The 26,475-nt window shown below is 45.3% G+C and overlaps 1 protein-coding gene across 5 annotated transcripts in view; it reads right to left on the bottom strand.

The window, feature by feature from the left end:
• The window catches only part of camkk1a (calcium/calmodulin-dependent protein kinase kinase 1, alpha a), a 218,979-nt gene that overhangs the window by 45,514 nt on the left and 146,990 nt on the right, over positions 1-26,475 (bottom strand). For all 5 annotated transcript variants that reach the window (XM_078548728.1, XM_078548729.1, XM_078548730.1 and 2 more), the window contains 4 exons: positions 21,055-21,188; positions 19,717-19,753; positions 11,644-11,665; positions 11,454-11,542 (listed from right to left, as the gene is read on the bottom strand). In XM_078548728.1, coding sequence (XP_078404854.1) covers positions 11,454-11,542; positions 11,644-11,665; positions 19,717-19,753; positions 21,055-21,188 — 282 coding nt within the window. The remainder of the gene's footprint in view (positions 1-11,453; positions 11,543-11,643; positions 11,666-19,716; positions 19,754-21,054; positions 21,189-26,475) is intronic.

The following is a 26,475-nucleotide window of genomic DNA, read 5'->3' on the forward strand; positions in this document are numbered from 1 at the left end:
ATCAGAATAGCACACTGATATTTGTTTAAAAAATACCCTGTTTTCAGTGGAGTCTGGAGGTTAGAGAACAGAGTGAGGAGCTCTCTAAATAATTGACAATTATAATAGAGGATCAGACAATAGCAGATTTCCCATCAGTTTAAAGGAAATACTCCTTTATTTATATAATTATATTTTTCACAATGAGTCATCAGAATTTGAGATGTTAACAGCCCTTAAATGTTCTACCTGCATTCTCTTTATAGGCTCATTTTACAAATTCAATACTGCTGAGTGGCTTGCTGGGCCATTTCAGAGAGCAGTTAAGAGTCAACCACATTGCTGTGGGTCTGGAGTCACATGTAGGCCAGACCAGGTAAAGACAGCAGATTTCCTTCTCTAAAGGGCATTAGTGAACCAGATGGGTTTTTATGACAATTGATGATAGTGTCATAGTCACTAGGTTTATATTGCAGATTTTATTAACTGAATTTAAATTCCACTGGCTGCCATGGTGGGATTTGAACCCATGCCCCCAGAGCATTAGCCTGGCCTCTGGATTACTAGTCCAGTGATATATCCAGTATGCCACTGTCTCCCCTGACCCTCTGTTTCTTCACCAAAGCTTCTGGAGATGGAAGCAACAGGATGAATACCTGATTTCATAGTACAGTGCAGAACACTGCAGAGAGATTGGGAACAAAGTCTTAATGAGACAGAGGGGCCTAGATATTAGGTTGCAGGAGTATGCTGCATTGAGCTCACTGGGATAGTGATGGGGAGCTGTGGGCAGCAGTCCCATTCCTGCGATTTCAGCTCAAGGGAGCGTAGCAGTATTGTCACTGGACTAGTAATCCAGAGACCCAGAATAATGCTCTGGGGACCTGGGTTTGAATCCCACAATCACAGATAGTGGAATTTGAATTAATTTTTTTTTTAAAAACTGTATTAAAAGTCTAATGGTGACCATGAAACCATCGCTGATTGTGTTAAAAACCCACCTCCTTCACTAGGGAAGGAAATGTGCAGCCTTACCTGGCCTGGCCTATATGTGATTGCAGACTACAGATTGACTCTTAAACGCCCTCTGAACTGGCTTATCAAGTCACTCAGTTGTATCAAACCACTCGAAATTCAATAAGGAATGAAACTGGATGAACCACCCGGCATCAACCTAGGCCCTGGAAACGACAGTGGCAAACTCAGCCCTGTTGACTCTGCAAAATCCATGGCACCTGGGGGCTAGTGCCAAAATTGGGAGAGCTGTCTGTCAGACTAGTAAAGCAACAGCCTGACATAGTCATCCTCATGGAATCATATCTTACAGATCATGTCCTAGACACCACCATCCATGGCACCAGCAGGACAGCCCCAGCAGAAGTGGAGGCACAGTAGTATAGTCGGGAGGGAGTTGCCCTGAGAGTCCTCAACATTGACTCCAGATCCCATGAAATCTCATGGCATCAGGTCAAACATGGGCAACGAAACCTCCTGCTGATTACCACGTACCGTGCCCCCACACCCCATCCTGTTTAACTGATGAATCATTACTCCATGTTGAACACCACTTGGAGGAAACACTGAGGGTGGCAAGAGGATAGAATGTACTCTGGGTGGGGGACTTCAATACCCATCACCAACAGTGGCTCGGTAGCACCACTAGAGACCAAGCTGGCTGAGTCCTAAAGGACATAGCTGTTGACTGGGTCTACTGCAGGTGGTGAGGGAACCAGCAAGAGGGAAAAACATACTTGACCTCATCCTCACCAACCTGCCTACCACAGATGCATCTATCCATGACAGTATCGGTAGGAGTGACCACCGCACAGTCCTTGTGGAGATGAAGTCCCGCCTTCACGTTGAGGATACCCTCCATCGTGTTGTGTGGCACTACCACCATGCTAAATGGGATAGATTTAGAACAGATCTAGCAATTCAAGACGGGACAACCATGAGGCGCTGTGAACCATCAGCAGCAGCAGAATTACACTCAACCACAATCTGTAACCTCATGGCCCGGCATATCCCCCACTCTACCATTACCACCAAGCCAGAGGATCAACCTGGGTTCGATGAAGAGTGCAGGAGGTAATGCCAGGAGCAGCACCAGGCATACCTAAAAATGAGGTGTCAACCTGGTGAAGCTATAACACAGGACTACTTGTGTGCCAAACAGCATAAGCAGCAAGTGATAGCCAGAGCTAAGCAATCCCACAACCAACAGATCAGATCAAAACTCTGCAGTCCTGCTACATCCAGTTGTGAATGGTGGTGGACAATGAAACAACTCACTGGAGGAGGAGGCTCCACAAATATCCCCATCCTCAATGATGGGGGAGCCCAGGACATCAGTGCAAAAGACAAAGCTGAAGCATTCGCAACAATCTTCAGCCAGAAGTGCCAAGCGGATGATCCATCTCGGCCTCCTACGGAGGTCCCCAGCATCACAGATGCCATAAACTGGTGACTGCCAAAACTAGTTTATCTGGTAGTAAACTGTCCACCAATATTCATTACAAGACCACCAACTCCCACAGCTACCTCGACTACAGCTCCTCACACCCCGCTTCCTGTAAGGACTCCATCCCATTCTCTCAGTTTCTTCGCCTCCGTCGCATTTGTTCTGATGACGCTACCTTCAAAAACAGCTCCTCTGACATGTCCTCCTTCTTCCTTAACCGAGGTTTTCCACCCACGGTCGTTGACAGGGCCCTCAACCATGTCCGGCCCATCTCCCACGCATCCGCCCTCACACCTTTCTCTCCCTCCCAGAACCATGATAGGATCCCCCTTGTCCTCACTTATCACCCCACCAGCCCCCGCATCCAAAGGATCATCCTCTGCCATTTCCACCAACTCCAGCATGATGCCACCACCAAACACATCTTCCCTTCACCCTCTCTCTTGCCATTCCGCAGGGATTGTTCCCTCCGGGACATCCTGGTCCCCTCCTCCATCACCCCCTACACCTCAGCCCCCTCCCACGACACCTTCCCATGCAACCGCAGAAGGTGCAACACCTGCCCCTTTACTTCCCCTCTCCTCCCCGTCCAAGGGCCCAAACAGTCCTTTCAAGTGAAGCAGAATTTCACTTGCACTTCCCTCAATTTAGTCTACTGCATTCGTTGCTCCCAATGCGGTCTCCTCTACATTGGAGAGGCCAAACGCAGACTGGGTGACCGCTTTGCTGAACACCTTTGGTCTGTCTGCAAGCATTACCCAGTCCTCCCTGTCGCTTGCCACTTCAACACTCCACCCTGCTCTCATGCCCACATGTCCATCCTTGGCCTGCTGCAATGTTCCAGTGAAGCTCAAAACAAACTGGAGGAACAGCGCCTCATCTTCCGACTAGACACTTTACAGCCTTTCAGACTTAACATTGAGTTCAACAACTTCAGATCATGAACTCTCTCCTCCATCCTCACCCTTTTTTCTAATAATTATAATATATATATTTTTTTCTTTTCCAACCTATTTCTATTATTATTTTTATAATTTATTTCCATATTGTTTTATCTCCACCTTTTAGCCTATTTTGATCCCTTCCCCTCACCCCACCCCCACTAGGGTCATCTGTCACTTGCTCATCCTGCTTTCTATCCTTTATGTCACCATAAGCACATCCTTTAGCTAATATCACCACCGTCAACACTCCTTTGACCTTTTGTTTATGACATCTTTGGTAATCTCTCCTTTGTCTCCACCTATCACTGGCTCTCTATCCAGCTCCACCTGTCCCACACCCCCTTAAACAGCTCATATTTCACCACATTTCTATTTCACTTTAGTTCTGATGAAGAGTCATACGGACTCAAAACATTAACTCTGTCTTTCTCTCCACAGATGCTGTCAGACCTGCTGAGCTTTTCCAGCAATTTTTGTTTTTGTTTCAGATTTCCAGCATCTGCAGTATTTTGCTTTTATCATGGATGCCAGTCTTCATCCAATTCAATTCACTCCACATGATATCAAGAAGCGCCTGAAGGCACTGGATACTACAAAGGCTATGGGCCCTGACAATATTCCAGCAATAGTACTGAAGACTTGTGCTCTAGAACTTGCCACACCCCGAGCCAAATTGCTCCAGTACAGCTACAACACTGGCATCTACTCAGCTATGTGGAAAATTGTCCAGGTATGTCCTGTACACAAAACACAGGGCAACTCCAACCCGGCCAATTACTGCCCCATCAGTCTACTCTCCATCATCAGTAAAGTGATGGAAGGTGTTATCAACAGTGCTATCAAGCGGCTCTTGCTTAGCAATAACCTGCTCACTGCCCAGTTAGGGTTCTGCCAGGGCCACTCAGGTCCTGACCTCATTACAGCCTTGGTTCAAACATGGACAAAAAACTTGAACTCCAGAGGTGAGGCGAGGGTGATTTCCTTTGATATCAAGGCAGCATTTGACTCAGTGTGGCATCAAGGAGCCCTAGCAAAATTGGGTTCAATGGGAATCAGGGGGGAATCTCCCCACTGGCTGGAGTCATACCTAGCACAAAGGAAGATAGTTGTGGTTGTTGGAGGTCAATCATCTCAATTCCAGGACATCACTGCAGGAGTTCCTCAGGATAGTGTCCTAGGCCCAAACTCTTCAGCTACTTCATCAATGACCTTCCTTCCATCATAAGGTCAGAAGTGAGGATGTTCGCTGATGATTGCACAATGTTCAGCACCATTCCCGACTCCTCAGATACTTAATCAGTCCATGTCCAAATGCATTAAGACCTGGACAATATCCAGGCTTGGGCTGACAAGTGGCAAGTAACATTCGCACCAGACAAGTGCCAGGCAATGACCATCTCCAGCAAGAAAGAATCTAACCATCGCCCCATGCCTTTCAATAGCATTACCATTGTTGAATTTTCCACTATCAACATCCTGGGGGTTACCATTGACCAGAAACTGAACTGATTGTGGCCACAAGAGCAAGTCAGAGGCTGGGAATCCTGTGGTGAGTAACTCACCTCTTGACTCCCCAAAGCCTATCCACCAACTACAAGGCACAAGTCAGGAGTGTGATGGAAGACTCCCCACTTGCCTGGATGAGTGCAGCTCCAACAACACTCAAGAAGCTTGACACCATCCAGGACAAAGCAGTCCACTTGATTGGCACCACATCCACAAACATTCACTCCCTCCACCACCAACGTACAGTAGCAGCAGTGTGTACCATCTACAAGAAGCACTGTAGGAGTTTGGGCCTAGGACACTATCCTGAGGAACTCCTTAGACAGCACCTTCTAAACCCACAACCACTACCATCTAGAAGGACAAGGGCAGCAGATAGATGGGAACACCACCACCTGGAAGTTCTCCTCCAAGTCACTCACCATCCTGACTTGGAAATATATCACCATTCCTTCACTGTTGCTGTGTCAAAATCCTGGAACTCCCTCCCTAACAGCACTGTGGGTGTACCTACACCACAGGGACTGCAGCGGTTCAAGAAGGCAGTTCACCACCACCTTCTCAAGGGCAATTAGGGATGGGCAATAAATGCTGGCCCAGCCAGCGAAGCCCACATCCTGTGAATGAATAAATAAAAATATGTGAGGCCTCGTGGATAAATCAGGAATGCCAAGTTTCACAATCTTCTCATTTCTTAAAGTCATTCCCCAATCCGGTTTCCTTCTGAGTTTAGTTTATTGAGGTATTACTGACCAGTCAATATACTGAGTTGATGTTGTTGCTGCATACGGCAGATGTACGGGCAAAGTGGAGTTGAGACCACAACCAGACCAGCCATGATCTTATTGAATGGTGGAGCAGGCTCAAAGGGCTGCTGTTCCCAAGTCCGATGCTCCGAAATGTTCCTATTTCCTCCACCGTTACACCATAGCTTCAGCAGAAACCAGGTTTTTGCCCATTTTCCACTGAAGTTGTGGTGGATAATGGGGAGAACCATCCCCCACCGGCCCAAGGAAATTCCTGATGTTTATGGTACATTATGGAGTAAATTTTCCAAATTTGTGCCCACTTTCCCAACTGTTCCTGGCGGACAACATTCCTCCATGGATCGCAAATTCATAAAATTAACTCTGTGAATGTCAGAGGCGGGCAGGATATGACGTACAATGCACCTCATCTGAAGCAGTCACAAGAGAAACCTCTTGAGGATGACATCTGCGAATGGTCTAACAGGCTGTTAGAAACATCAGAATGAATGCCGGATCACAGGAAATATCTAAAATGCAAGTCCAGCAAACTGTAGGGGCTGAATCTTCCGGTTAGCGTGCGGGGAGCGGGTCCAACTTGCCGACGTCTAAAATGACGCACAGTGATGTCGGGCGTGTGTCCCGACGTCATTTCAATATTTCGCTCGGCAGGTGAGCGCCGGAGGAGGCTGTGCACCCGCCGAACTGTCAGCCGCCTATTAAGGCCATTAACAAAGTAATTAAGCTAATTCTCAACGCTGCCCATTCAACCTTAAGGTTGGTGGGCAGGTGAAGACCCCAAGCGGCCTTCGCATTTTTCAGGAAACCTCATCCACGGGCGGGATGAGATTTCCTGAAGGTTTTATAAAATAAATAAATGTTCTATACTTCACAAACATGTCCCAGTTCATGTGACACTGTCATATGAGGGGACATATTTAACTAAATTTTTACTTTATTTATTAAAATGTTTTATAATCCATTCAATCTCCCTGAGGCAGCTCCATGCCTCAGGGAGATTGCTGCGCAGGCCCCGGCTCTCCCTCCTCCCCCCGCCCGCACAGGTAGTGCTGAGCACTACTGGCTGCGTGTTACGCTGTGTGGGCCTTAATTGGCCCGCCCAAGTAAAATGGTGGCGTGCAGCCGATCGCAGGCGGTGATCAGCTCCGTGCCCGCCCCCACCTGCTCCAGCCCAGCCTGCCCACCATAGGAAAAATTCCCCACTAGGAATGCAGCCATTCCATAGTGAAATATAACCTCCTATAGCGAAAGTGTGTACAAATTGCAGTTACATAATGCGATAATCTCACTCATCTTGATATCATGAGTGGGAGATTGAATGTCAATATCAAGACTGCCTATTTCCATCTGCATAACATCACCCACCTCCACCCCTGTCCAGGCCTGGCTGCTGCTGAATCTCTCATCCATGCCTTTGCTCTCCTGGCTGCTCTCCCACCTCACACCCTCTGTAAACTTGAGCTGATCCAAATCACTGCTGTCCTTGTCCTGACTCCCACCAAATCCCATTCAACCATCACTCCTGTGCTCGCTGACCAACATAATCTCCCAGTCCACCAATGCTTCAAATTTAAAATTCTCCTCTTTATGTTCAAGTGCCTCCATGGCCTCAACCCTTCCTATCTCTGTAACATCCTCCAGTCCCACAGCTCTCTAAGATGCTTCTCCTCCAATGCTAGCTTGTTACACGTCGCTGAGATTAATCACTCCATTGCTGATAGCTCTAGGTACTTAGGTCCTAAGCTCTGAAATTCCCTCCCTAAATGTCAAAAGGACAAGAGAGGCAAGAGTTCCTTCATAAGAGAGGCAAGAGTTCAAGATAATTTTCTACAGCAGTATGTTTCCAGTCCAACGAGAGGACATGCACTATTGGACCTGATTCTGGGGAATGTGTTGGCCCAAGTGGATCAAATATCAGTGGGAGAGCCTCTAGGGGGCAGTGACCATTGTGTCATAAGGTTTAGGTTAATCATGGAAAAGGACAGAGAACAATCCAGAGCAGGGATAATTAATTGGGGGAAAGTCAATTTCGATGGGATGAGAATGCATCTGAGTCGAGTGAGTTGGAATCAAATGTTGGCAGAAAAGACGGTGGCTGAAAGTATTGCAAGCAATGTCAAGGTATATTCCCCTGAAGGGGAAAGGTAGGACAAATAAATCCAGAGCGCCCTGGATGACGAGAGAGATAGAAGTAAAGATGAAAAGGAAGAAGTGTGCGTACAGCAGATGTCAGGTAGAAAATACAATGGAGAATCAGGCTGAATATAGAAGGATCAGAGGGGAAGTGAAAAAACTAATAACAAAAGCAAGGGGAAAGCATGAAAAGAAGCTAGGAGTGAACATAAAAGGGAATCCCAAGGTTTGCTATAAGCATGTAAATAATAAAAGGGTGGTAAAAGAGAGAGTAGGGACGATTAGGGACGAGAAAAGGGGACTTGCATTTGGAGGCTGGAGAAATAACGAAGGTGTTGAACAAATACTTTGCACCTGTCTTTACAAAGGGAGAACTTACTACCCAGGCCAAGGTGGGAGAGGAGGTAACTGGTACACCAGGAGAATGTAGAATTGAGAGAAAGGAGATTTTAGAGAGGCTATCTTTACTTAAAATAGATAAGGTGCCAGAACCAGATGAGATGCATCCAAGGGTACTGAGGGAAATGAGAGTGGAAATAGTAGAGGCACTAGTGATAATCTTCCAGTCTTACCTAGACACAGGGGAGGTGCCAGAGGACTGGAGAACTGTGAATATTACGCCCTGTTCAAAAAGGGATGCAAGGATAAAACTGGCAACTACAGGCCAGTCAGTCTGACCTCAGTGCCTATATGTACATAGATCATTGAAGATGGCAGGGCATGTTGAAAGCAGTTAATAAAGCATATAGTATCTTAGGCTTTATTAATAGGGGCATTGAGTACAAAAGTAAGGAGGTCATGTTGAACTTGTATAAGACACTAGTTAGGCTCATCTGGAGTACTGCATCCAGTTCTGGGTGCCATACTTGAGGAAGGATGTGAAGGAATTGGAGAGAGTGCAGAGGAGATTCACCAGAATGATTCCAGGGATGAAGAACTGTAGCTATGAGGATAGATTGGAGAGGTTGGGACTGTTTCTCTTGGAGAAAAGAAGGCTGAGAGGAGACTCGATAGAGGTGTTCAAGGTCCTGAGTGGTATGGACAGAGTAAATAGAGAGAAACTGTTTCCACTCAAGAGAGCATCAAGAACCAGGGGCACAGATTCAAAATAATTGGCAAAAGGAGTAAATGTGGTGTGGGGAAATTTATTTTCACCCAGAGGGTGGTTGGAGTCTGGAACAAACTTCCTGAGAGGGTGGTGGAGGCAGGTTCGATCGAGGTATTCAAAAGGGAATTGGATGTGTATCTGAAAAGAGAGAATGTGCAAGGTTACAGGGATAAGACAGGGGAGTGGGACTAGGTGGAATGCTCTTTCAGAGAGCCAGTGCAGACTCGATGGGCTGAATGGTCTTCTTCTGCACTGTAAAGATACTGTGATACCTCTCAGCTCCATTAACACGCTCCTTAAATTCTACCTCTTTGAACAAGCTTTTGGTCATCTGTCCTAATATTGCCTTATGTGGCTTGGTGTAAGTTTTGTCTGATATTGCTCCTATGAAGCGCCTTGGGGTGTTACGATGTTAAAGTAGCTATATGAATTCAAGTTGTTGTTGTTAAGGAAGAATAATCTGACCTAATAGTGCAGCTTTGAGTGGTGCTACCAAGGCTCACCATGTTTACACCAACAACAAGACAACATCCTATATTTATAAAGCACTTTTAGCATAATAAAACACCCCAAAGTGCTTCACAGGAGCATTATAAAACAAAATATGACACTGAGCCCATGGATCCCCGAAGCTGGTAAGCCGAGGGCTTGGGTAGTGCCGGGGGGGAGTGGGTGGGTGGGTGCGGGTGGTGGAGTTTGGGTTTAAGGCTGAGGGGGTTAGGAAAAGAGGGCGGTGGGGGGGGGGGGTCCAATCTTAGGCAGACTGCACCACAATCTGCAAAGGGCAGCCCCCAAAGATTGAACCCACTCTTCCTGCCTGCCCTTTGAAGAAGGTAGGGGATAAATCAGGCTGCCTGCCCCCGCCCATCTGCCCACGCCAAATGTTTTATGCCATGGGCAGGGTATTATCAGGGTCAATTTGCTTGGTAAGAAGCCTAATTGACCCGTGATTATTTATTTATTTAAATATGGTGGGCAGGCTGCCCATTCCTGTGTTATGGGGGTGAGCTCGGGGGTGGGTGGGAAGGTAGTGGGGGGACACCCACCCTACTTTTATGTGCCCCCCCCCCACCCCGCCAAAACACACCCGGCGGTGGCATGTAAAATGCAGTCCATGGGGTCAGGACTAAGGGTTGCCCTCAGGTGAAGTGGGGCTGTAATTGGAACAAATTCCAATATTGAACTCACACATTCTTCCCTTATTTTCATTTATCTCATTGCTGCTTCTGCGAGATTGCAAATTGCCTGTTGTGTTAAAGCAGTAACTGCGCTTCAGAATACTTCATTGGCCTTGAGACATCTCGAGCTTGTGAAAGGTGCTATATAAATGCAATTTCTTCCTTTTTCTCTGTTCCGTTAGTTTGTTTGCTGTGATATTTGGGTATAAATAGGACTTGTTTACTCACATTAGTGCAAAACCCATTCATATCCATTCAACTGTAAGCAACACGCCCAGGTCAGAAAATTCTCCCTTTTAAATGCAAAGTGCAAAATATCTTGCCACGTTTGCATTTTCTTCTTTGCGTCACTAAATGTAAAAAATCCAAACCTCTTTGGGCAAATGAGTGGCATAAAACCCTGACTGGGAACTGATTCTAGGATCCCGAGCACAGGTATATGACAGAGAAAGGACTACAGGGTAAGCAGTGCGAGGCTGGGCTCCAGCTGGAGAGCTCTCCACAGGCTCAGAATGAAAGACACAGGTCAGCAGCTCTGATCTCCAGTCACCCAGCATGCTGTGGCCTCTGTGCTTGGATTCCCGATCCACACCCTCTTTGAGTGAAGCTCTTTGCTGGGTGTTTTGCCTCATAAACTTTACTGCTTAAAGTTTATAGCCAATCTTAATCCAGAGGGGCTCTGATTAGGCAGGTTAGCTGCTGCTGGTTACAATGCTATCTAGTGGTCCCTGTGGGTGGTGTGGATGAGGACCTGTTTGGACTCAGCTGTGATGTCCTCCTTGTTAGAATGACCTCGCTAACATGCATGGAAAAACCTACTGAGGAAGGCACCAGTCAGCAGTTACTGCCTAATGAACTGTTTCAGCAGTAATAAGTGACAGAGTAGAATTTTTTCATATAGAAATAATTGTCGGGAAGTGGGGAAAGAGCGTGGGAGTGGGACTAACTGGAGTTTCTTTGAAAGAACTGGTGCGGATTTGACAGGCTGAATGGCCTCCTTCTGAGCTTTAATTTTACTACATATACATATATGTACGTAAATGCAACACCCAAAACACAAATTTGTGAACTTAAACCAATTTTTATGTCTTCTGAACAGTGACGGTTTCAAAATGCGAAATGAGTAAAAGGCAGAAAAAAAAGCTTCCTTGAAAAACATTTCAAAATGGTATCTTCAATCGCCCAAATCTGTTGCCATAGTTTCAAATTGTTTAGAATTGTTAACTGTGGTGGCTAAAAATGACATCAAAAGTTTAAGCACAAAATAATCTGATTGTTGGGGTAAAACAGCAGCCACATCAGAAGGTACTGCTTGGGCGATTAAAATCAAATGTGCAGTCTGGCTGTTGCTATGGGAACGAAGTATTTAACACTCACGGTATTCGATGCCCAGGATGATATCTCTAAAGTAGAAATGTGCCTGTTGCTCTGAGAAGAAATGATCAGTTGGCACCTCCATCACGGGGCTAAATAGTAGAGAAAACACATTGGATAGAATAGGAGAGTTAGGTCAGCAACAACAGCAAGCTCTAAAAAATAGCTGGGTTATTAATGATTCAAGACTTACCCTTTACTCATGAGTTCAAAGACTGAAAGGGGAAGAAAAAGAAAATGAACAAATGAATATAGAAATTCAAACAAGAATGTAGCAATGGATTCTGTTTTATACAGGAACAAACTTAAGATTTTAATAATTTTAACTCTAATTTTCTATATAATTTCACCTAATCTACTTCTTCAGATATTTCGATTTTCCTTTTAGAATTGTTTTAACATTTCCCTTATCTTTTTCCTGTTTCCTCCTCGCTCCCACCAAATTTGAATGTGGAAGCAAATTATAAAAACTGTAGATTTTTACTGGCTAAATATCAACTTCACAGCTTTTTGAGCTGTGATGTTTATAACGAGCATGTTAGGATGAATCAAACATATCAAACATATTCACAAGTAACAAACACATAGACAAGTATCTAACATGTAAATAAATATCCAGAATGTTAACAAGTAATGAACACACAAACAGATAACTCTTTAGCAGTTAATAAGCACTTGAATAAATATTGAAGACACTTACAAATATTGGACATGATAAAAAATGCTTGATAAATATTGAGGATATTAACAAGTATTGAACAAATAAGCATAATCAGCCCAGAAGCAGGCAGTAATCATGTTAACAAGCCCATGTGACAACATTAAACAGGTGAATACACTTGTTAACCTAACAGACAGATGAACTTGATACACGAGTTCATTCTCTCACTTATTAAATTTTTTTTTCTCATGGTGTAACTCTTTCGAGTTATCAACAGATCGCAAGTAACTCTTTCGAGTACATTCACAGTTCTTGGTTTCCGGGAGTGGGACATGAACCCACAACCTTCTGATTCAAAGGCGAGGGTGCTGTGAACTGAGCCACAGCTGACACCTCCTCTCACTTATTAAGGTGCTCAATATTTCTTGAAGTGTTTATTACCTGTTTGCCTATTCATTACTTCATAATGTCACAAAGTGTGGTTTGGACCCATTGATGATTGTTGCCTTTAGGCCAGCGTTATGGAGTAAGGGTCACATGGTCAGAACAGTCAATCAACACTGAGCGCGGGGAAGTTTATAAGGGGTAGAGTTTTCCTAGTTGTAGCCTTGCTGGAGGCCTGCAGCTAATCCAGCACTCTGTAAATAAGGTTTGTTGTTCAACCAAAGAAACTTTTCGGTAGTACATCTGGCGACAAGGATAAATGATCCTGGTGCTGCCTCTTGCCCTATGATTGTGGGTACCTTGTTTTAAAGAAGGAAAAGAATATATACTCACCAGGATGCCTCCCTTTGGGAGGATCGACCCATTTGATTCCTCCACGGAGGACTGGACTCAATACATAGAGTGCCTGGGGTTTTATCTCCAGGCCAATGAAATAGGGGAGGACGCAAAGCGATTCTCTTGAGCCTCTGTGGGAGTCAAACCTACAACCTTATTCGCAGTCTCACAGCCCCAAGCTCGACCGACTCTAAATCATTCAGTGAGTTCATGGATTTAGTGAAGAGCCATTTTCAGCCCAAACCATCGGTCATTATGCGAAGATTCTAATTTAATACGAGGGTGAGGACCCCAGGTGAATCGATCGAGACTTATGTTGCTAAGTTGAAGCAATTGTCGGAGCGTTGTGATTTTGGAGCGACCTTGAATGACATGCTACGGGATTGGTTTGGCGTGTGCAATGATGCCATTCAGCATCAATTGCTGGCAGAAGCTGATATAAATTTTAAACGAGCAATGGAGATAGCACCGGCCATGGAAAGTGCTGAAAGAGATTCGCAGGAGCTACAGAGCTTGCATAATGGTGCCGTTTACCAGTTAGGGCAGGAACCTGCAGCCAGGCGCGGCACCAAAACCACAGAAGAAGCCGCAAAGATGTTAGAAATACATAATGTGAAAGAGCCTGAAATAACTGATTCTGACATTCACTCTCTTTTTAATCTTCAAGCAGTCAAGGCAGACCCTATTACTGTCACACTCCACATGAACAGGAAGCCTTTAGTTATGGAGGCGGACACAGGGACATCAGCCACAGTGTTGGATGAGCACACATTTCAGTACCTGAGAGAAGGTACTCAACCTTAAGCCTGGAGAGAACTTCTGCCCAGTTGAAGACTTACACGGGAGAAGCCATAAAAGTAAAAGGCACCATCATGGTACCTGTGAGCTATGGGCAAGTCAGTCCAGCTCCCAGTAATAATAGTGACTGGGGAAGGACCAAGCCTTCTGGGCCGTGACTGACTAAAACATATCAAGTTAAACTGTTCTGAAATTTTTCCAGTGCGGGCTGGAGGACTGGTAGAATTGTTAAAAAAATACGATAGCATCTTTCGCAACAAATTAGGAAAAATCAAAGGCTTGCAGTCCAAGATTCATGTTGATCCAGAGGCAATGCCCCGATTTTTTTAAGGCAAGACTAATACCAAATGCCTTAAGAGAAAAAGTGGATGCTGAGTTAAACAGGTTGGAGGAACTAGGCATCACACAGCCCGTTCAATATTCGGAATGGGCAGCATCTATCGTCCCTGTACTGAAACCGGATAAGACCGTCCGCATTTGCGGTGATTATAATCTAACAGTTAATCAGGCGGCCAAGTTGGATAAATATCTAATTCCAAGAATTGAAGACTTGCACACAAAGCTGGCAGGAGGTCAATCCTAAATTGGATATGAGCCACGCGTACCAGCAACTCGAGTTGGATAACACATCCTGTGGGTGTTACAATAAACACACACAAAGGCCTGTTCCAGTGTACACGCCTACCTATTGGAATGTCCTCGCCATGTGCAATATTTCAAAGGATGATGGAGAGTTTGCTACAGGGATTACCACTGCTTGCACTATACCTTGACAATGTCCACATTAATGGATTGACAGAGGCTGAGCATTTAGCAAATTTAGAGAGGTCTTAAAAAGATTTCTGGAAACTGGAGTCCACCTAAAAAAGGAGAAATGCACTTTCCAAGCCACCGAGGTTACCTATCTGGGGCAGCATGTAGATGCACAAGAATTACACCCTGTGGAAGAAAGGTTAAGTCGATCAAGCCTTCCCCCACAAATATCACCGAACTCAAATCATTTTTAGGGATGGTAAACTACTGCGGATGATTTTTACCCAACTTATTGACAGTACTGGCCCCCTTGCACATCCTGCTGGATGAACACCATCATTGGTCCTGAAAGGCAGCCTTCGACAGAGTAAAACACCTGCTGCACTCCTTAACCTTGTTAGTGCATTTCGCCCCATCTAAAGAATTGATACTGACCTGTGACACCTCTCTATATGGCGTTGGTGCAGTGTTGTCCCATGAAATGGACGACGGTTCGGAGTGGCCAATAGGTTATGTATCAAGAACCCTCTCAGTGGCTGAAAGAGGTTATTCGCAGATTGAGGAGGAAGGACTGAGTTATAAAGTCCACCAGTACTTACTTGGCAGGCACATGACTATCATCTCCGATCATAAACCACTTTTGGGCCTTTTTAAAGAAGACAAGGCTAACCCGCCGATAGCCTCAGCAGGAATTCAGCGGTGGGCATTAATTCTGTTCACCTATGAATACACTTTCAAGTACTGACCTGGGATACACGTAGCAAATTCAGATACCCTTAGCCACCTACCCTCGCAAGAAAGCATCTCGTGTGCTCCTGTACCCCAAGAAACTATTCTTGCATTGAATTTTTTAGGCACTTCACCTGTCTGCACGAAGCAGATCAGGAACTGGACCAATCGAGATCTGCTTCTGTCCAAAGTGAGAGACCAGATACTTACAGGATGGTTAAATGAGCCAGTCTCCAGGGAAATGAAGCCATATTTTACCCGCAAATACGAATTGAGTTGTCAGGGTCATACTCTGGGCAGCAAGAATAGTCGTTCCTGTACCAGGCAGGGATCTGCTCCTAACTAAATTACACAGCATTCACCCTGGCGTTTCTAAAATGAAAATGCTCGCCAGGAGTTATGTGTGGCGGCCTGGTATAGACGCAGATATCGAGAAGTTAGTCAAGCAGTGTCAACACTGCCAACTGCGATAAAAGTTGCCAGTCGCAGCCCCACTACACCCTTGGGAATGGCCTGGCCGACCATGGGTGTGGATCTGTATAGACTCCGTGGCTCCATTCCTAGGCACAGTGTTTTTGCTCACAATCGATACACGCTCAAAATGGATGGAGATTTTGGGGGTGAAATCACCTGCGTCGCCCGCTGCCATCGGAAGGTTACGCCAATGCTTTTCAACTCATGGACTGCCCAACGTTGTTGTATTAGACAGTGGGGCTGTATTTACAAGTGCTGAATTTCAGACCGTCACCAATCTAAACGGCATTAAAAACATCCAAACTGAGCCTTACAACCCAGCATCAAACGGACTCGCTGAGAGAGCTGTCCAAACTTTCAAATCAGGACTAAAAAAATTGTCGGAAGGAACCTTGGAAACCAAAATTTCACCACCAATTCTGCACAAAACAACGGGAGTTCCGGGATTTACCCTGCCTGTAAGTGTCTATGGAAGCAGGCTGGTTACACCCGACCTGGCTGTCATTCTCTCTTCCTAGAAAAATGGAAACGCCAAACCCTTGACATAAAGGGGACAGAATTCAGCTTTGGTGAGGGTGTGATGCAGGCGGTAATGATTCGCTACCCACCCAAAGCAAAGCATGTATATTGGGTGCACAATCCACCATCACCCATTTTGTGATACTGGCAAAGTACAAGTTCAATACCCAAAGACTCCAGGATAATGAAGAGCTGACAGAGAAAAGAGGAAAACTAAAGCCAGATGCACCAAAACAGGAGAAGGCAGTATGACAGGAAAATAAAGCCTCATTTTTCATGACCACAGGGGGGGTTCCAAAACATTTAACAACCAGTGAAGTGTTTCTGAAGTGCAGTCACAGCTGCAATGTCATTGGTGGAAACCAATTTATGCACAGCAAGCTCCCACAAACAGCAGTGTGATAATGGCCGGATAATTTGTTTTAGTGACATTGGTTGAGGGATAAATATTGGCCAGGACACCAGGGATAACACCCCTACTCATCTACAAAATACAGCCATGGGAAAGTTTACACTCACCTGAGAGAGCAGCTGGGACCACGGTTTAACCATCTGAAGGACACTGCAGCACTCTTTCGGTACAGCACTGGATAAAAGGTTCAAATCTCTGAAATAGGTCTTGATCCCCTGATCTTTTCTGACTTGGAGGTGTGAATGGGACTAACACCACCAACAGAAGACTGAATGGAGGGATGGTTAGGCTCTCTCCCTCCAACGGGAACATAAGACGTAGGAGCAGAAGTAGGCCATTCAGCCCATCGAGTCTGCTCCACCGTTCAGTGAGACCATGGCTGATCTGATAATCCTCAATTCCGCTTTCCTGCCTTTTCCCCATAACCCTCGATTCCCTTACTGATTAAAAATCTGTCTATCTCTCCCTTGAATACACTTAACAACCCAACCTCTACAGCCCTCTGCGGTAAACAGTTCCACAGATTGACTACCCTCTGAGAGATGAAATTCTTCCTCACTCTGTCTTAAAAGGGCACTCTCTTACTTTGAGATTATGCCCTCTGGTCCTAGACTCTCCCACAAGGGGAAACAACCTCTCAGCATCTACCCTGTCAAGCCTCCTAAGAATATTATATGTTTCAATAAGGTCGCCTCTAACTCTTCTAAACTCCAAGGAGTACAGGCCCAGCCTACTCAACCTCTCCTCCTAAGGAAATCCCTCCACACCCAGGATCAACCTAGTGAACCTTCTCTGGACTGCCTCCAATGCCAGTATATCTTTCCTTAGATAAAGGGACCAAAACTATTCACAGTGTTCTAGGTATGGTCTAACTAGTGCCTTGTATAGTTTTAGCATCAATGGAGTTTGTGCTGCTACCTCACCAGCTGCAAGTTGCTGGAATTGTCAATACTCTAATCAGGAGGTTGGGAAATTCCATGGTTCCCCCTGCCCTTGCCCCACCACTTTCCCAATGTGGAGGGATGGGTAAATGTTGGGTAAGTGAGCTTCCTCTTGAGGGTGGGAGCAACAATCTGCACCTCAAATCCATTTACCCGCCTTTACTCCATATCCCTTCATACAGTTAACCCAATAAAAGTCTATTGATCCAGCCTTGGAAGCTCCAATTGACTTCAGCGTCTACAGCCCTTTGGGGGAGACAGTTCCTATGTTTCCTTACAAATGAAAAAGTGATTGTGCGGATGACACAAAGATTGGCCAGGTGGTTAACAGTGAGGTTGAGTGTCTTGGGTGACAGGAAGATATAGACGGGATGGTCAAATGGGCAGATAAGTGGCAGATGGAATTTAACCCTGAAAAGTGTGAGGTGATACACTTTGGAAGGAGAAATTTGACAAGGAAGTATTCAATGAACGGCATGGCACTAGGAAGTTCTGAGGAACAAAGGGACTTGGCGTGTGTGTCCATAGATCTCTGAAGGCGGAGGGGCATGTTAGTGGGATGGTGAAAAAGGCATATGGGACACTTGCCTTTATCAATCGAGGCATAGATTACAAAAGTAGGGAGGTCATGTTGGAGTTGTATGGAACCTCGGTGAGGCCACAGCTGGAATACTGTGTGAAGTTCTGGTCGCCACATTATAGGAAGGATGTAATTGCACTGGAGGGGGTGCAGAGGAGATTCACCAGGATGTTGCCTGGGATGAAACATTTAAGTTATAAAGCGAGGTTGGATAGACTTGGGTTGTTTTCGTTGGAGCAGAGAAGACTGAGGGGCGACCTGATCGAGGTGCACAAGATTATGAGGGGCATGGACAGGGTGGATAGGGAGCAGCTGTTCCCCTTAGTTGAAGGGTCAGTCACAAGGGGACATAAGTTGAAGGTGAGGGGCAGGAGGTTTAGGGGGGATGTGAGGGAAAACATTTTTACCCAGAGGGTGGTGATGGTCTGGAATGCGCTGCCTGGGAGGGTGGTGGAGGCGGGTTACCTCACATCCTTTAAAAAGTACCTGGATGAGCACTTGGCACGTCATAACATTCAAGGCTACGGGCCAAGTGCTGGTAAATGGGATTAGGTAGGTAGGTCAGGAGTTTCTCACGTGTCGGTGCAGACTCGATGGACCGAAGGGCCTCTTCCGCACTGTGTGATTCTGTGATAATTCTTGGACTGCCTTGCTCTAATTTTCAGCGATGTCCGCTTCTCTGGAATCACCCAGGAGAGGAAATAGTTATTCTTTTCTGCCCCATAGAATCTCTTTATTATTTTAAACACCTTGATTAGATCACTCCTCAATCTTCTCAACTCAAGGGAATACAAGCCAACCTTATACAACCTGTTGTTGTAATTTAACCCTATAACCCCCGGTATTATTCTGGTGAATCTGTGCTGAGTCAAAGCAGTTGAGTGACAGGTTTTCAGGATGTGACAATGTTTACCAACTTTAAGTGACAACATCACATTACCAAGTTAAGAAACAATATGAAAGGATTGCTGGACAGCTCAACAGACTCAATAATATCAATACCACATGTATTCTAAATCACTGCTTAAATTCTACACAATCACTCTGCCCCTAAAACATTGTAGGTGTTCTCTCAGCCTCTCGGCATTTGAGATCCCCCACCAACAACACCCCTCCACTACCACCAACCTGGCCTCCTGCTGAGGTTATAATCAGGAGACCCGGAGGAAATATCGCAGAGACCAAGAGAAAACATCTGAGGGATCGAGAGGGCACATCGTCTGAGGGACCGAGAGGGCACATCGTCTGAGGGACCGAGAGGGCACATCGTCTGAGGGACCGAGAGGGCACATCGTCTGAGGGACCGAGAGGGCACATCGTCTGAGGGACCGAGAGGGCACATCGTCTGAGGGACCGAGAGGGCACATCGGCAGAGGAGCCCCTGCAGAATTCCAGCTCTGCTTTTTATTTAAGTAGATGCTACAAATTCCTCAGGATGTTGTCCCAGGGCTGCCATCTTGGAACTAGGTGTGGCCATTACCTCACAGAACAACAGAGTGCAGGAAGCAGGTATCATTTTTATCAGATTGACACTGTGCGGTGCAACACAACAGCATTAGTGTGTCATGAGTAAATGTCAAAATAAAACATTATGAGGTCTAAGAAAATCAATCACATACCCATGTGTAGATGGTCTTCAGTGGGATTATCTAGAACCTGAAATATAGGTGAGAGGAAATTCAAACGAAAAAAGAGATTTGCATTTATATAGCACTTTTCACAACCTGAAGTTATCCAAATGCTTTACAACCAGTGGTGTGCTTTTGAAGTGCACTCACTTTGTAATGTAGGAGATCCAGTAGACAAATTGTACACAACAAGATCCCATAAACAAAAAAGTGGGAATCTATTTTGGTGATATTGGTTGAGAGATAAATATTGTGCCAGCACACTGCCAGGACTCTCACCCCAACCCCCAACTTCTTTGAAATAATGCCATGGGATCTTTTACAACCACCTGAAAGGGCAAATGGGGCCTTGGTTTAATGTCTCACCTGAAAGACGCCACCTCCAACTGTACGTTCAGCCATAAAGAATGTATCATCTCAGATTGCCCACACAAGCAAATGCAGCCACAATATAGTACAGGAACTAGCAGAAAACCATGATAAGCAATCAGGTTGTTCTCTCTGTGAGCTACTGTGTCACCTTTCCACAAAAGGGAATGGTTATTGTGTTGAAAAACCCTCTCAGTGGCGATCAAAAGCTGAATTTACAGGTTAGACGCACAAAGTAAAAGCTACATGAGTAACATGTGCAGCTAGCATCCTCTGACTGAACAGAAATATGAAATAACTCTGAGATCCATCAGCTGGAATTAAAATGACTACTGCAACAAATTGGCACCCAAGCTTAACTATTTTTTTAACACGAGTCCAAAGATTTACGTTAACTCATCGACTGCCTAGTGCAGAAGACTGTAGATCAGGCAGAGACAGCCCAGAGTTCAGTGTAAAAGCTGAGCTAAAGCAGAAACCGTGACACAGGAGCTGTATTCTGGTGGGTGTTCCTTATGTTGTCTAACTGGCAATAACAAAGCTGACAGGGAGTGTGAGCTTAAATAATTAAATGATGTGATTAACCGGGCTAATAAAAAATAGTGTAAGTCAGAGAGTTACTAACTGGAAATTATTTAAAGGGAACGCTGGGGAGGTCTGACGTACTTGACGATGAATCAGTGACAGCAGAATTGGGCAGTCACATTACTCAGGAGGGAGGGAGGGGATGGGAGATCAGAATCTGTGACTCCCCAGATGTCTTGGCAGTTGACGTTGCCAAATGTACTTTGCTATTCGTCTCATAAAATTAAACCAATTTGCGTATTAGGCAATCTTTTGGGATTGTCACGTAAAATCAGCTGGACAAGCTCAAAAACCAGTTCTATTTTGCTGAGCTCAGTATGATAATAAAACACTGCTGTCTTTTGTTGCATGCAGCTTGATAACTAGTCAACTCACCTCTACCAGCTTGACAATGTTGGGATGGTCAAGTTTCTTCAGTATGGCTATCTCCTGGTAGACTCTCTCCAGGGGCGCTGGGGCCTTTGGCTGTTCTCCAGATGGGGGCTTCGATCCTCGAGGAGGAGGACGACCTGGAATCCAGGGCAAGGAATGAAGCATCATCTCAAATGAAAGTAATAATCTTAATGAGCATTCTTCAACACAGGGTGACTCAAATCCAGTCTAGGAATAGTAGGAGTAGTTTACAGGTTATGCAGTGCAATGGGACCAATCTGAAAGCTACGAATATGGAATCACAGGTTTCATTTTGCAAAGCTGAGCTCTCATCGCATGGTCTGACTTGGCAGGAGAACAAAGGTCACCAGGCCTAATAGGCTGAAGCAGCTATGATTCTTCTACTTCACTCTGCTAATGGCTGCGACCCTACTCCAAAACATTTGTCCAATGCTCTTTTCCAGACACTGACTGACCTGCTGTACATTTCCATCATTCTGTTTGTAACAGCACCATCTTGTGGCCACTTGTTTATGTGTGTATATAAATCAAAACCGGATTAAACTAGTTCAGCTACGTACTTAAACTCCATGTGCATGCATCAGTGTTTCTGTCCTGCAAAGGTATCACAATCTGACAATAAGGTGGGATTGTGAATTTCCCTAGCAGAACAAATTTCAGTTGGAGAAGCTTCCAGCAAACCAGCAGGGGAACTGTAAGTTTTGTTTGGTGAGAAATAGGCTTAAAAATCCAGTCTAAGAGAAAAGGCTGTTTGTACATATGGGCGGACTGACCTTTGAAGATGGATGAATTAACATGTATTATTGGGCGACTGGGAGAGTCTTTTGGTGTGTATGTGGAGCGGCTAGAGGTGTTTTTCACTGTAATAGTATCCGCGATGTTCCTGGTGATCTGGCTGTTAATCAAGGCAGTAGGGGAAAGGAAAAGGGTGACAATTTTAATGGAAGCAAGCACAGAAGTGTATGAAATTCTCAAGAATTTGCTCACCCCTGCTAAGCCCAAAGTCTTGCCGCTGTCGGACAATTTGTATAAGTTTGAGCAGCACTACAGCCATTGGAGATGCTGAAAACTATTGGTTTGGAACAAGGAATTAGTTGCCCAGCGAGGACATTGGAGAGTTTATCATGGCTTTGAAAAAGCTGTCCATTCATTGTCATTTTGCAGAATTTCAAGAGAGAGCATTGTGGGACAGATTTGAGTACAGTTTTAAAAGTGAATGCATTTGCTGTAGGTTGCTGACATTGCAAAAGTTAACTTTCGACATAACTTGTCAAACAGTATTGTCTATGGACACAGTGGAATGTGACTCAAGATAAATCAGAGTTAACAGTTGCCAGTCGTCTACTGAAGTAAATAAGCTGGAGCTAAGCAGAAGACCCCAACAATGGCAGATAGTAGTCGCAGAGGTAAGATAAAGTCCTGCTACCAGTGCTTAGGCCAACATTGGGTGCAGAATTGTCCACTTGTGAAGGCTGAGTGCGACAGCTGCAAGGAGAAGCATCATCTTGCCAAAGCAAATCGAAAGAATGTAAACGGAGAAAACGCTGGTCAGAGGAAACGGCAGACACTGCATATGGTTGTTGAACAGCAGTAGGTCTATGAGGAACTGGTTGAAATCCATACACTCTGAAGCACAAGGATATCCAGTGGAAGCTCACAGCGCATTGTAGCCCAGGTTACATTGGAGGGAGCTCTGGTAAACATGGAGGACAACATAAGTGTATCAGTCAGCGTGATTCTTGAATCACTATACTGTGAAAAGTTAAGTCAACATCAGCTGGGAGAAATCAGGCAGAGAATTACGAAGTTATGGAGGAAAGAAAATCCCCATAATGCGGAGTGTGTCTGTTCCAATCATATACAAGGAGCATCACTGTGCTGAAAGGTGAAACATCAGCCTTGATAGGGAGAAAATGGTTAGCAGCATTTAAGTGAAACTGGAATGAGCTTTTTCACCTAGAAGTGAAATTCACAACGCAAGATGACGTGATCGCCAAGTACCCTCAGGTGTTTAGTGAAACCCCATTCAAGGATATAAGCATTCAGAGGAACACATGATCAATTTATTGCAGGCCTTGACTAGTACCCTATGCTCCAAAGGAGAAGGTAGAGCAAGGGCTGAAAAGATGTGCGACTGAGAACATTGGCCCAAATCTTCCGCTCAGCGTCTGAGTTGGAGACATTCGTGGAGAAGCAGGTGAATTGCCCATCCCAAGTGTTGAAACATTCCAGGCAATTCCCACAGAGGTCCGCAGGTCAGGACTTCCACAGGGTCCCGATGTGTATCTCAGTCATACGCCCGGTCTCCAATGATCCAGCAATGGAAAGATTCAGTCCATTATCTCCAAAGTAGAACAGAGCAAATGGGCTACTCCCATGGTGGTAATACCAAAGTCAGATGGGTATTGTAAAATTATATGGGAATTAGATGGTAACTGTAAATCAAGTACTGGAATGTAATTCATCCGAAACTTTGCCAAACGTGGAGGGTCTGTTCACAATGTTGCCAGGGGACCAGATTTTTCAAAATTAGATCTGACAAATGCCCATCTATAACTTGAGTTAGACGATGAGTTTGTCATATTTGACTATTAATACACACATTTCTGTTTCAGAGGCTGCCATTTGGTGTCTCTTCAGCCCCCAGAATGTTTCAAATTTTGAAGGAATTCAGGGAGTAGGTAATATACTCCTTTCAGCTCCAAACAGGCAGGCCCATGATGACAGACTGAATAAGGGGCTCGGACATTTGGAAAAGCATGGAGTTCGTGTGAAGGCACGCAAATGTGAAATGTTTCAAAGCTCAGTAGGGTATTTGGATTACAGGGCAGACAAAGATGGGTTACATTCTAGCAAGAGTAAGGTTCAAGCAAAAAGAAATGTGCCACACCCTCAGAATACATCAGTTCAGATCTTTTTTAGGCCTTGTGAATTACTACGGTAAATTCTTGTAAATCTCCTCTGTACTCTCTCCAAAGTAATTGTGTCCTTCCTGTATTGTGGTGACCAAAATTCCAGCTGTGGCCTAACCAGCGTTTTATACAGTTCCATCATTATATCCCTGCTTTCAATATCTCGCCCAATAAAGGAAAACATTCCATATGCTTTCTTGACAACCTTGACCACCTGTCCTGCCACCTTCAGGGACCTGTGGACATACACTCCAAGGTCTCTCACTTCCTCAACCCCTCCCAATAACTTCCCGTGTGTTGTGTATTCTCTTGCTTTGTTTGACCTCCCCAAATGCATTACTTCACACTTCTCTGGATTGAATTCCAATCGCCCCTTCTCTGCCCACTCAACCAAACCATTGATATCATTCTGGAGTTGACAGCTATCCTCTTCACTGAGCACTGTGGAACACCACTGGAAACGGTTTTCTATTCACAAAAACATTCATCAACATTACCCTTTGTTTCTTGTCACTGGGCCAATTTTGGATCCAACCTGCCACCTTCCCCTATATCCCATGAGATCTCACTTTCCTGACTAGTCTGCCATGAGACGTATGGAGCGCTCACTCCAGGCAGGTAGGGGCCTCATCATTATGCATAATTTGGGGTTGGATGATCTAATTCAGGCCCTGTTGCCATTTTGTCTGAGTTGTGTGTTCACACCATCCGGTGACAGCCTGCCCAAAAACACTGGGAGCCGAGGAGCAGCAGACTCAGAGAAGGACCAGGAGCTTCTAAAGATTTCCTGGTGATCCAGGTGACCCAGGACTGGTCCCGCAAAGAAACCTTGGACCTCTCTTTCCCGTGTGTCCCCCCATCCCCTAACTCCGAGCCAACGTCTCCTTCCGCACTCCCTCCACTCCCAACTGTCAACAAAGAGATAGTGGAGGCGTTAGTGGTGATCTTTCAGGAATCACTAGAGTCAGGGAGGGTCCCAGAGGACTGGAAAATCGCCAATGTAACCCCCCTGTTTAAGAAGGGAGTGAGGCAAAAGACGGGAAATTACAGGTCGATTAGCCTGACCTCGGTCGTTGGTAAGATTTTAGAGTCCATTATTAAGAATGAGATTTCAGAATACTTGGAAGTGCATGGTAAAATCAGGCAAAGTTAGCATGGTTTCATCAAGGGGAGGTCATGCCTGACAAATCTGTTAGAATTCTTTGAGGAGGTAACGAGTAGGTTAGACAAAGGAGAGCCCATGGATATTATCTACTTGGACTTCCAGAAGGCCTTTGACAAGGTGTCGCACAGGAGGCTGCTCAGTAAGAGCCCATGGTGTTAGAGGCAAGGTACTAGCATGGATAGAAGATTGGCTGTCTGGCAGGAGGCAGAGAGTGGGGATAAGGGGGTCCTTCACAGGATGTCGGCCGGTGACTAGTGGAGTTCCGCAGGGGTCAGTTTTGGGACCACAACTTTTCACTTTATACATTAATAATCTAGATGAAGGAACTGAGGGCATCCTGGCTAAGTTTGCAGATGATATAAAGATAGGTGGAGGGACAGGTAGTATTGAGGAGGCGGGGAGGCTGCAGAAGGATTTGGACAGGTTAGGAGAATGGGCAAAGAAGTGGAAGATGGAATACAACGTGGGGAAGTGTGAGGTCATGCACTTTGGTAGGAAGAATAGAGGCATAGACTATTTTCTAAATGGGGAGAGAATTCAGAAATCTGGAGTGCAAAGGGACTTGGGAGTCCTAGTCCAGGATTCTCTTAAGGTTAACTTGCAGGTTGAGTCGGTAGTTAGGAAGGCAAATGCAATGTTGGCATTTATTTCGAGAGGACTAGAATATAAAAGCAGGGATGTGCTGCTGAGGCTTTATAAGGCTCTGGTCAGACCACATTTAGAATATTGTGAGCAATTTTGGGCCCTGTATCTCAGGAAGGATGTGCTGGCTCTGGAGAGGGTCCAGAGGAGGTTCACGAGAACGATCCCAGAAATGAAATGCTTAACATATGAGGAATGTTTAAGGACTCTGGGTCTATACTCGATGGAGTTTAGAAGGATGAGGTGGGATCTGTGAAACTTACAGAATACTGAAAGGCCTGGATAGAGTGGACGTGGGGAAGATGTTTCCATTAGTAGGAGAGACTAGGACCCGAGGGCACAGCCTCAGAGTAAAGGGAAGACATTTTAGAACAGAGATGAGGAGAAACTTCTTTAGCCAGAGAGTGGTGAATCTATGGAATTCATTGCCACAGAAGGCTGTGGAGGCCAGGTCATTGAGTGTATTTAAGACCGAGATAGATAGGTTCTTGATTGATAAGGGGATCAAAGGTTACGGGGAGAATGGGGTTGAAAAACTTATCAGCCATGATTGAATGGCGGAGCAGACTCGATGGGCCGAATAGCCTAATTTCTGCTCCTATGTCTTATGATCTTATCCATGCCATTCTTGCCAGATTCATTTGAGATTGGGCCTGGTGTTTGGTAACAAGGTCTGGGAATTAA

Source organism: Cetorhinus maximus, chromosome 9, assembly GCF_964194155.1.
Source record: "Cetorhinus maximus chromosome 9, sCetMax3.hap1.1, whole genome shotgun sequence".
Lineage (NCBI taxonomy): Eukaryota > Metazoa > Chordata > Chondrichthyes > Lamniformes > Cetorhinidae > Cetorhinus > Cetorhinus maximus.